The sequence below is a fragment of the Psittacula echo genome (assembly GCF_963264785.1).
Source record: "Psittacula echo genome assembly, chromosome: 6".
Taxonomy (NCBI): Eukaryota; Metazoa; Chordata; class Aves; order Psittaciformes; family Psittacidae; genus Psittacula; species Psittacula echo.
The window spans coordinates 17,750,515-17,762,608 of NC_137743.1; the positions used below are offsets into that span (position 1 = coordinate 17,750,515).

General features: G+C 41.9%; 2 protein-coding genes across 12 annotated transcripts in view; one reads left to right on the forward strand and one right to left on the reverse strand.

Moving 5' to 3' along the window:
* Nucleotides 1–9,693, reverse strand: part of CPEB3 (cytoplasmic polyadenylation element binding protein 3) — a 92,059-nt gene extending 82,366 nt beyond the window's left edge. For 4 of the 9 annotated variants that reach the window (XM_080620310.1, XM_080620315.1, XM_080620308.1 and 1 more), the window contains exons 1-2: nucleotides 8,936–9,607; nucleotides 849–1,753 (exon numbers count right to left, since the gene is read on the reverse strand). In XM_080620310.1, the coding sequence (XP_080476436.1) occupies nucleotides 849–1,753; nucleotides 8,936–9,011 (981 nt within the window). In that variant the 5' untranslated portion in view covers nucleotides 9,012–9,607. Of the gene's footprint in view, nucleotides 1–848; nucleotides 1,754–1,981; nucleotides 2,088–4,260; nucleotides 4,271–8,935 lie in introns of those variants that run through there. The other 5 variants (XM_080620313.1, XM_080620312.1, XM_080620309.1 and 2 more) reach the window with 5 other exon arrangements.
* A 71-nt stretch (nucleotides 9,694–9,764) lies between these two features.
* Nucleotides 9,765–12,094, forward strand: part of MARCHF5 (membrane associated ring-CH-type finger 5) — a 32,437-nt gene continuing 30,107 nt past the window's right edge. Inside the window, exons 1-2 of one of the 3 annotated variants that reach the window (XM_080620319.1) lie at nucleotides 9,765–10,041; nucleotides 10,266–10,431. In XM_080620319.1, the coding sequence (XP_080476445.1) occupies nucleotides 10,376–10,431 (56 nt within the window). In that variant the 5' untranslated portion in view covers nucleotides 9,765–10,041; nucleotides 10,266–10,375. The remainder of the gene's footprint in view (nucleotides 10,042–10,265; nucleotides 10,432–12,094) is intronic. The other 2 variants (XM_080620317.1, XM_080620318.1) reach the window with 2 other exon arrangements.

A 12,094-nucleotide genomic window follows, 5' to 3' on the forward strand; every position in this document is an offset into this window, starting at 1 on the left:
AGAGCTATGTAGCTAGTAAATAGACTCCATTGCAATATGGCTCTGAAGGTCGTGTCCTATTGTCTCTTTTCTGTGCAAATATTTTGAACAGCATAAAATGCTTTATTTTATACAATACCTCCCTGCTGTTTCTAAATCACGTCAATTGTATTAGGCATTTCCTTACTGGAAAGGACAGATACGCCACTCTTTCCATACACACCCACGCTCCTTCTAGATGTATTCAAAACCTCCACCGTGAATATAACAGCAGGGTGTACATATCAGACATACACAGCTTTTCATATGTATACCTTATGCTACCAGACTCCCCGTTAAATCCCACCACAACATAAGGACAACTTGTTTTTTCAATGGTGGTAAAATAATTAACTGGATTTCAGGTAAAGAAGCATCTTTAGTGAAAAATAACAGATCTGTTAGAAAACCAAAGCTAGCAATTTTAGTATCTCCTGTTTCTTACCTATGGGAGAATATGAATTAAAAAAAAAAAATATAGCACATAGCACCAAGAGAACATAGTCTGCCAAACCTGGCTTTCACAAAAGAAGGCTACTACCTTTCAGATGCTAAAAAAAGCAGCAAAAAAAAAAAAAAAAACAACCAAAAACCCCACCCCAAAAACCAAAAGCCCTGTTACATCTAAGTTACAAGAAAAATAAGGCTATAAACCTTGAGCCCACATTTGAAATCTTTGTGTATCCACTCCCTAGGATCAAACCCACTTCTTTCATATTTGATGCAAATACGAGGTATGGAGATGCCTCTCAGAATATGAAATACACCCCTGTAAAAAATACAACTTTGCAATAGCTGTCACCATGTAGAAGATGCATGTGGTCATTTACCTGAAAGGGCAACAGATTGTTGCCATTGTCCGTCCTGAACGCGTTGTCTTCCATCCAGGATTTGGGGGTTAAGGGTGCAGCCCGTGGGAACTTCGGAGGGGCAATGACATTGCTGGAGAACGGTTTCTTAAGGGGTGAAATGGGATTGAGGGGAGAGGGTACACCGACCCCCACTCCCACGCCGACCCCCACTCCAACTGCCCTTCGAGGGTCCCTACCAGCCTGCAGCCCACCCCAAGGATTGGAAGGTGTACTCCAAGCCGCATTTTGATGGTTATTCCAGCTGGAGGAAGAAGAAGAGGAGACAGAGGAGGAAGACGGTTTGCTGGTCATGATAGGCTGATGGCTGTAAGCAGCATTTCTCTGGGCGAAAGGTGCCTGATTAGGGCTTACAGGTGACCTCCGCTGCTGCTGCTGCTGAGCTTGCTGCTGCTGCTGCTGATGTTGGTGGTGTTGAGTCTGAGCTAGGCCAATTTGAGGTGAGAAAGTGCCACCAAATACAGGGTTGACATGGTGTGGAAAATTCTGGAAAAGCATTGTCCCATTGACTGGAGTAATCCCTTGGAAAAAGCTATCATCCACCGTGTTTGTGGTCCCTGTAGACCAGGTGTTGCCGAAGGAGGGAGACAAGGAGGTGCCGGCTGCAGGTTCTTGTTGAGGCTGGTGAAAGCTTAAGCCAGGCAAAATGGGAGACTCCATCTGCATCTTCTCCTTGCTATTTTGTGAAGGAGCTGATGTGCCGATACTAGTCACTGAACTGCTGTCTTCTGGTTTCGGTGTCTCCGAGGAGATGGGTGTAGAGGGGGCTTCTGCTGAGTTTGGATCTTGCTGCTGCTGCTGCCGCTGCTGCTGGGGCTGGGCTTTGCTTTTGTCCATCAGTAAATCATCCTGCATGGTTTGCGCAGCTGAAACAGTAGGGGAAAAAGCCACAAAGACAGATTATTAACGTTGTCATTCATACCACAAACCAGGCTGTTTTAATCATTTGCCAGCCAAAAATCTCGTCCTATTGCTAGTGCTATGCTACAGCAAATTGCAAGGCAAAACCCGTAATCCTCCCCCTCCCCCATTTAGGAATATGTAACCTTTGATCGTGCTAGATTGCCTTTAAAATATTTTTTAAGATGCTTCACCCTTTTTGATGCCTTGTTTCCCTTCAGTCTAAATGAGATGTGCTTATAGGGCAGAGATATACAGCAATTTCGCCACGTCTCTTTTCTCTTACACCGGAACTCAGAGCTCTCACCCTGCAATGAGAAACTGATTCTGGTTCCTGTTTTTCCAAGCACCCTCCTCCTCCTCCACCTCCTCCCCCTGGTTATTTGCATACGTCAATAAATACTGCTGCGTCCTTCAACAAGGTTAAAAAGACACCAGTCTTCACTCTTCTCCACCCCCTTTTCTATTAAGGGACCTTTAAAGGAGCCGGGTACCGATTTTCCCTAATTAACAAACAAGCTTTCAGTTACTGAAATTTATCAGAGAAAAAGCACACACGAGATCTCGCACTGATGCTGGAGCGGTTCTGAGCTGCACAATCGTTTTCCAGCCTATTTCTGCCGCACAGCTCGCTGCCGGCTTAGGGCATGAGAAGCGATCACAACGGCGGGGAGGAGGTTGTGGGGGGGGAAGACGCTCCATGTACAAAGCCACCGACGGGTGTTACATTTGCCTTCAGCGACCTTACGATCTTCCCGTATAAAACATCAAAGCACTCCTTTGCTTAAAGGTATTTCTACTCGCTGTACTTCTACATATATTAAATCATTAGTAATTTGTTAATTGGAAAAAAAGAAAAGGTCCAAATGCACAGATACTGGAGGTATTATCATACTATGCTGTTTCTGATGCTTTCACAATGAAAAATAAAAAAATGGGGCAAACTGAAATACTTAAAATACAGACATTCCACATGTTAAAAGCCATCTTTATATGCATGACAAAGACTAGTGATGCAAATTATTTGCTAAATCAATACATAAGTTTAAACTCAAAAAAAAAAAAAAAAAGTATGTAGAATGGTTGAGTTGTATCTGCTAGAAAAGGAGCTTCATATGAAATAGGACAGATCATATAATTTGATTTTTGAAACACGGTGATACTAATGCATACGTAGACAGCAATGAACAGCAATTGTATAAACTAGAATGGGAACCTCCACATTTTGCAAACTTTTAGTCAATTGAAGAGATCATTTTCAATCTCACAAGTATTTTAAATGAGACAAAAATCACTTCAATTAACTATGTCAAAAATAGTAATGGCTGCATACCTAATTGCATTTGAGTTAATCATATGACATGTACATTCCTAAGAGTGCCTTATTTTAGGGTGGTTGTTTCACAAAGTAAAGCCAAATCAATTAACTGTTTAAGAAAGGTGTCGAAGACTGAAATCAATAACCCTCTCCTTTCTGACATCAACAGTTTTCAGATGGTTCATGTGTACCTTTAACATTTTTTGGTTTTGGTTTTGTTGTTTTTTTTTTCTTTTAAATCTCCTGAGCCCTACACACACTTTCTAGTTAAAATGAATGTCAGGACAGGTTTCTACTACTAATTAAGTTACTGCTCATGTACCCTCTTATTTACCTATTCAATATGTAAACTGAACAGCAAGGGCTCATGAACAGACTACACAGTGAGACAACATGAAGGCAAGTTCCTATGCAGAATGGAGCAAACTATTGTATCTGTAACAAGAAGCTCTGCTGGTGCTGGGGGTGCAGAAAACCTTGCGAGGCAGTTTAAAGCAGTACTGCAGTAAGCCATAATATACCAAGCTCTGTGTAGCCTTTCGTTAGCTTCATTTCTATCAAAATCACTATTACTCCTAAGGTTACATAAAATTACTGATGATTCCACATATGAGAGAGAGAAAAAGATTATATGTATCTGTTCCCTGGTTCTGAGCTATCAGCATAAAAATATATTTAGTGAGAAAAGCATAGCAGCTGAAATGCAAAAAATCTGTCGTCAATAAAGTATATTTAAATCAGTTAGTCACCAGGTTATCTATAGTGGCAAGCACAGCACTAGTTTCAAACATGTACCTTGACTTAGCTAGCTGGTTCTGAACTTTATCCTAAGGATTGTAATCCACATTATTTTCATATTATTTCTTAAAGGTAAAAATCATTGCACAATTCAACTCTCTTGTCAAGGTCAAGACCTACCTTTAATGAATGAAGCCAGTCTGAATGGAAAAACACTGGATAATAAATGACTTTGAAAGACAGGCCAGCCAATGTCTAATGTTGGACTAATGCAGTACCTCCTGATTATTTGCTGGTGTAAGTATTTGTACAAATTTAAAATCCAGTACAGGAAATCTCTATCCCCATAACAATAGCAGCTCTGTTTGCATGCAGTAACCCACGCAGGCAACACAAAAATTTGTAAGGAATGTTTACCTTTGGATTTTCTGTATTTAAAGATCAACAAAATGACAGTATATTTGTTTTCTTCTTTCAGGTTTGGTATATGACAAATAGTCGACCACTCTGGCAAGAGCACTTTGACAACTGGAAGCTTTCAGCGCATGCTCTCCCAAGGAATCCTGGGGGTTGAAGTCTTAGCTATAGATGGCATTTCTCTGCTGCCTATCCTGAAAGGAAGAGGGCTCTAAGGGGAAAAAAGTACGCAAACACTCTCTCCATGGAAAATTGCTGCAATCTGAATCACCAGCTCTAAGAAAATAAATATCTGTCAGATTGAGCTGAACCTGAGTAACTAAATAAGAGCTTTTAACAGTTTAATTTATTAACCCTGATCAAATAGCTACGTATTCGGAAGAGCAAGGCTGTACAAGAAATAGTACTACTGTTTCCAAACTTCCAGTATAAGAAGTTAATTATAAGCTCATACCAGCTATAAATTATACAGCTATTACAAAGGAGATTGCATCATGTTGCTTAGCTGAAGAAAATATTAAATAATAACCTGCCATAATACAATTCCTAACAATATTCTGAAACTCAAATAGGTAGAACATGAAAATTTAAACCAAATCAAAATCAGCACACAGCCAAAATGTTGTATTATTTGAATAGTTTCCAATTTCCAAGTTACCACTTTTTCGTTACTGAGTTAGTTACCACACTGAAAATTCTACAAAAAAAAAAAAAAAAAAAAAAAACACAACCCAAAACCCAACACAAACCAAAAAACAACTAAATGGGAAAAAAAGGAAGGTGCAAATTTTACTATTTAACGTTCCATCTGCTCTGTCCACCCTGGTTCTGCATTTCAGCTGCCTCCCTTCCACTACCCACATATGTCCAACCTCCACATCAATACACGGCCTGACAGGCATTCCTCTCATATTAATATTTTGATGATTAATGTAGGTCAAGTAAAGTTTTCAGAATTCCATTCACTGGCATTTGTGTTCTGTCTTGTACTGTTGCATGAATTATTCTGGATATTTATTATGGATAATTATTCATAATACTAAGTATGCAGGAGTAAATACAAATGCTTGTATAGAAATTATATAGTTGAAATCAGAAGTGTGAAAATATCAATATTTAATAAAAGTGCAAGCTGATTGTTCAAATGATGAAATATGCTTAGCTTTATGGATGAAAAGACATGACTAAGCTGAGGAAGGTAAATTAGGGCAGTTGAAAATGGGCTGTTAAACACTTACATGTTACTTTCTACCTTCTGTTTATGTTGGACTGTATGGTCTGCCTGCCTTATATCAATGCTGTAATTAAGAGTTTCTCAACACTTGCTCTAACCTGTTTGTGCTACTCTGAATCATTATAGGAAGGAAAACTGCTTTATTACAGCAGTTGAAAAACCCTCATTTGTTGAAATATCCCAGCTATCACAGGGGTAGCTCTAGGCATTCTATGCCCCCTTTACATTCCTATTTACTTCTGGGTTATTGCTTTTCAGATGATTTGAAGATTCATGTGGAAGGGACCGCACCCTTACTGTCAGTTCTTCCCAGGAGACAGCTTCACTTTATAGATCAATGAGGAAGATAAGGAGAATGCTTTTTACGATATTCACAAATGGAGCAGCGCTCCAGAAGCAAAGAATATCAGGACATAAAGACAGTTTTTTATCAATTGGCCACTAGAAGAAAAGCATTTTTTGTTTCTACCAGGCAATTCTTTCATAACTGGAAGTTAAAAGATAGTAACAACAGCTGTATCAGAACACAGGAGCTTAATTCTATCTGGTACCTGCATTACTTGACCAGGGCCAATTCCAAAGAAACAACTGTAATAAAGGCCCAAGTAAGCCCAGCTAACTCAGTTAACATTGTATTGTGTTTTATTTTATGAAATTCATTATTAAGCAATTTAAGCCCACTTTGACTAACAAACCATGCTAGTGTTTTTGCCAGAAGTGAATATTCCGACTAGGTTGAAGATGAAAATGAAGTAGTGTGTTACTGAAAAAAAAATAGTTTTATTGTAGAAATATTTTCCTCAGTTTAGATTTGTTTCATTTTAGTTTAATTGAGGGCTTTTTTTTTTTTTTTTTTTAGGAAGGAATCAACTAGATAGAAAATGACTAACTGATCTTGTAATTTAATTTTACACATTACTATCATAGCAGTTAAAAATGCAGTTTTGCCAAAATAGAATATCCATATTGCGAGGGTACTTAGCTTTACTGAAAACAGTGAATAATTCCTGTCAACTTCTCTCTTAAGTTTAAATCTGTATAAATTTGTTAGGAAACGATTTAGTATTTTCAATGTTGATCTTTTGACTAAATCTGATAGCCAAATTTAGGGCTCAAGCTTAAACCCTAAATAGCTGATACTTGTTTTGGTGATTTTCATTAAGATCTATACTTGCGTCCAGATGTGCAGTTTTATTCAATCCAAAATGTCTGCCACCTCCAGTTAGCATCAGTGAAGCTGAGCCTTGTCAAATCTCAACTAACAGCAACCCTTTTTCCTCACTTTGCATTGGAAAAAGGGAGCCTTCCTAGGAGAGTTCTCTCTGGGCTCAAATGCAGCTACCATCAGGTGAAGGTAAGAGAGGACAGAGTAAGACAGTGCAATGAACAGCATGGAGACAGAAGGAAGGAACAAAGAAGAATCTATTAAGGGATGATATAGGAAACAATAGTTTTAAAAAAATGAAAAAACTGCCAGAAGCAATATGAAATTTATAGTGGAAATTGCCAATGAAAAAAAAGGAAGCATAAAGAACAAAAACTTGAAAGAAAAAGAAGAGACAAAGGGGATGAGGGAGAGTGAATTGAAGGAGGAGATTATTAGGCAGAATAAACCAAGTATTTGAATAAAGCAGCTGCATATCTGGTCTTGTTGAGGGGAAGAGATGAGGATGGAATGACAACTCGTGCCCTGTCAGGGAATAAGGATTTTTTTCCTTAAATTTAGAAATGGTTATATATGTATTTTAGGACTTTGATTCTCAGAAGTGCAGACAAATGGAGGACATACACCCCAAGCTGTCCAACAGGCACAAATCAGTTTGTAGATTTCAGGATCTTTAAGCTTTTTATGGAATGTTAAGAGGTCTGCCATTATAGAGTCATAGAATTACAGAATCTTTGGGTTGGAAGGGATTGTTAGAGGTCATCTAAGTCCAATCACGTTGCAATAAGCAGGGACATCTTCAACTAGATCAGGTCCCTCAGAACCCTGACCTTTAATATTTTCAGGGATGGTGCATCTACCACCTCTCTCTCTGGGCAACCTGTTCCAGGGTTTCATCACCCTCACAGTAAAAAATGTCTTCCTTATCCAGTTTAAATCTACCCTCTTTTTGTTTAAAACTGTTACCCCTTCTCATGTCACATAAACCTAAGGATAAAACCAGCTTCCCTATTTCCATTTGTAACATTTTAGAATAAATACATAAAACCTAAGCATTTGGCAAGTCTAGCTGATCGGTGCTCTGGCTAATAGACAATGCACTTATTCCAGACCAAGATTAGGAACCAGAAACTCTGGTATATAATATTGCTCTTATGTTTCACAAACAGCTGTAATTGGGACAGTATGTATTAGGTTCTCTTCCAGGAAATCATGCCCACACGGTTTACTCAGGCCACTGTACATCCAAGACTGCTTAGCAGTACAAGCAAAACTGAATTTTACAGTCCTAAGAATACGTACTTAATAAATAAGTTTTCTGGGACAGGATGTCAGCATGACACCTTCTTCCTACTTGCTTCTATACATACTTCTTGTACGGAGCATTTACATCACTGTAATTACTTTAGCATTCCTGTTTATGATATTTGTAGCAACTAGAAAATAAAACAACACCCTCCCTACTCCATAGGTGTAATATAGCTGTTAAGCCCAAGTCCTGATATTCACACACATTTTTACAATACATTTTTCTTAATAAAGTCTCCGAAAACCAGACTGATTTTCACCTAAGGCAGCACAGCCGAAGAATCCAGTATATTCATTAAAGTCTTCTTTCTATTCTACCTGATCTCAATAGTCATGTATATCCACCATGCAAATACTACTTGTCCTAACCAAGAACAGATGCAGGTTGATGTAGTTGTACAGTTGTGGGGTTTGCCCTGTAAATTACTACCTTGTACAGTAACTACAGTACAACAAAGTTGCATTTTACACGAGGTATCCAGGACCAGTTACATGCAACAAAAATTACTAAAAGAGCTACTAAAAAATACTTTTAGGTATATCACGTGAAAAGGAAAATTCAAAGTTGATCTTCATTAATCAACCTTCCCAAGAATTTGGAATGTCACAAATGCCTTTAAAAAGTAAGATACCAGCCTTTGCTAGGGGCATGTGACATTATACAGAACCTTTACATGCAAACATACACTCAGATTGAAAAATAAGAGTGGGAGACAAACACCCAGAATGGAAATAAATAGAAAGGCAACTTCTCTTCAGGTGCTATCCACCCCTTTCTTCTATAAAGGATTTTCAGCTTCTAAATTTCCAAGCCTCACAGAGTGATGGGATGTTCTGACTTCAGAACATACAGCAAATTTTAAAAGCACTTCAAAAGGATATTTTTTCATTAGGAAGCACGCCCACAAACCGAAACGAGAGCAGCGTCATTACCACCAGCCGTCCCACGCCTCACCCCATTTGCGTACAGAAGCAAGTGGCCACCAGACCTCCATCGAGCACGACGGGCCACTTACAAGGGCGCCAGGTGCTTGTGCCTGTCATTGCCAGCAAGCCCACAAAACCGGATTAATTTCCCTGCTGCAGTGCCAGTCCCCGCCCGTCTCGGCAGCCAGCTGGGGCAGGCACTTGGCAGGGTCACCTCTTCCCCCGGGCCTCTCCGCCCCAAGGGCAGGTCCCGAGACGCCGACCGGCTGAGCAGGGTGCTGGAGCTGCCTGCACCTGCTTGGCAGACGAAGGAATGGCGGGGGTGCTGCTCCTGCCCCGAAAGCGTCCCCCGAGGGCACAGAGGAGGCGGCGGCCCGACCCTTCCCCACTTCTCTCCTCCCGTGAGGCGGGACCCGTACTGCGCCTCTCGCCTCACCGCCGCGGAGGGCAACGGTCGCTGCGTGAGAAAGGCCATGGCCGCTCCCACTGCCCCATCCCTTCAGGCCCTCAGAAGAGCTGGAGCAGCGGCGAACACTGTGTGTTCAGGAGTGGCAGCCACCACAGCGGGAGCGGGGCCGGGTGCTGACCTTCCCCCGCGTATCCCAGCTATCCTGCTGCGTTCCCTACCTGCCCGCGCGCGGTGCCGGGCAGCGACTACGTGGCAGCAGGAAAGAGAGTCATAGGGCAGGGAGAGGTACCGCGAAAAGAAGAGAAAGCAGGGTGCGCCCAGCCGGACCTTTAAACTCCCGGCGGCGGCAGAACTACACTTCCCAGCGTGTCGCAGCACGGCCGCCCGTTCCTTGGCGCAGGCGCGCTGTGGCGGGTGGGCGGTGGTGACGGACCGACGCTTACCTCACAGAGGCTGCGCTGCGTGTCTTACTCCGACAGCGCGGCGGCCTGGGCCGCGGAGCTTCGGCGACCGGCTGACCGCTTCGTCCCCGACTGCGGAGGGAGGGCAGCCCCACAGGACGGTGGTTTCGCTGCCCTTCCTCTCGCTTCCCTTTCTCCACCTTCACGTGTGTGACGTGCTGCTTTGTCGTCGCCAGGGCCGCCTTTGTCAGGCTCCAGGCCTTCGGCTAGGCCCGCTCTTTCTCCTGGGAGCCATGTCCGAGCAGACAGGCTTGGCCCTGCCGCAGTCCATGGACAGGTACGGGGAGGGTTCAGCGGGAGGGGAACCTTCGGGGCAGGTGTGTGAGCCACCTGCGTTTCCTGGGCTGCGGGAGACTTGGGGTGGGCCGCTTGGGCGCGGGGCTCCCGCAGCTGCGCTGGCGGGAGTCCGGGTCGCGATGGTAGTGGGACAGGGCCTGGGCCAGTGGCACTTTGTCTGAGTTCACTTTGTGTTCTCTGGGAAATTTGGTGGTTGGAGCGAAGTCGTGCAAGCTCTTTCGTGAAGTGGCGCAAGGTGCCGCGGTCACCGGCGTGCTCTCCGCTGGGTTTGTGCGGGAGGAGGTGTGTCTGGGCTGGAACGAGTTCTGGGGAGAATGGTGGAGGTCTACAGAAGGCTGTCCGGTTTCTGTGGGCCTGGGAGATACTGCGGGTATGGAAAGCACTGATACGTACGTAAAATAAAGCACCAAAAGATGACCAAAGCTTAACAGGCCCTGTCTGTTTTGTTGCTGGTCTTATGTTTAATGGGGAAAGGCTATAATTGGTTTTTGGAGTGATGTTAAAAAGTGCAACCTAAAAACTATTTTGACTGGAATGTAGGGGAGGAAGGATGATTGTTAACTCTTAAATTATTTTTATCTTTATGCTTTAGTTTGAATATGTAGTGCTTTCACCTTGTTCCACTGAGAGTTTAAAATACTTAGCTGTAATTTTGAGTCATTCAGGAAGTCCTCAAGACCTGTCCCTATAAACAGCAAAAACAGATAGCCTGTTATTGCTGTGTTTGTGGTAGGTTGGTATCTCCAATGGTGGGTGGGCACACAAACAGAATCAGGCTCCTATTGATGAACTTGTCATGCTTTCATCATAAAGAAGAAAAAAACAAAACAAAAAAACAACCAACAAAACCACCCAAAACAAGCCAACAAAAAAAAAACCCTGCAAACCACCAACAACAACCAAACAATCAACACCCACCCCTGAAACCCTGGTGGCTTTCTTTCCATGTCACCTCTAAGGAAAGAGGATTTAGTGAAATACAGGCTGTCATCAGGCATGTGAGGCAGGGGCAGAGCTTGTGCAGCCTGGAAGGTGAAGATGAGAAATTTCAGCTTGATGTAGAAAGAGGATAAAAGTGAGTTGGGAAGGAATGAAAACGTTGTGTGTGTGTTTTAAAAAAACCTGAAGAAGTAAGAGATGACAAGGGAATGATTTAGGTTATAATTTACAAAGATGCCTGTCAAGGAGGCTAGCAGCCAGGAACCATTAGTGCATTTCCAAGAAGTAACTGGAAGGAGATAGGCTTTTGGAAATACTATCAGGAAAATATTCAGTTTGATATGCTTCCTGTGAATGTAGAGAATAAAAGGGAAGAGTTAAGGAAGACAAAAGGAGTTGGGAGAAGGATGACAGGACTAACGAGGGATGGAAAAGATCTGGAAGAGTGTTAAGAATCAACTCCTCTGAAACTAAAAATAGAAAAAAATAAATCTCCATCCTGACATTTGTAGTCCAATAATATGTCATATTTTGGTTTGGAGTTCTAGGAAACCTTGATATTCAGAGCGGATTCTCCACTCTCTGTGGCTGTTATACCATGAAGTCCTAGTTTATCTTTTTGGGAAATTGTTTTAAGGTTCTTTCTATAATCTGTGTTGTGAACAACTGTTAAATTAAACAGTTAATTAAAAAAGGGAAATAACTACTGGCCAAACCAGTTTACTGTTCTTCAGTTGTTATGTGTAATGGATATGTAGGTTTGATGTACATTTAATATTCATATCCTTGCAGCTTTGTGAAATTGTAATTTGTATCTCTGGCCCTTCTAAAAGACTTTTTCCGGTAAACGTTGAGTACCAGAGTTGATACAATCTGAAACAATTGGAAAGTGTTCCTGACTTCTTAATAACAAGGAACAGTGGGGGGAAAAGTTTTAAGTAGCTAGGTAGTGTAAAAGGAGGTATGAAGAAAGACTGTGGCTTTCATGTAAGAATTTACAGGGCTTAGTATAGGAAACTTTAGCAACAGTAGTGTGAGAAGTGGTGAATGGAGTGGTAAGAAGGAGCCAAGTATTTAGGATCTCAATTCAGAGC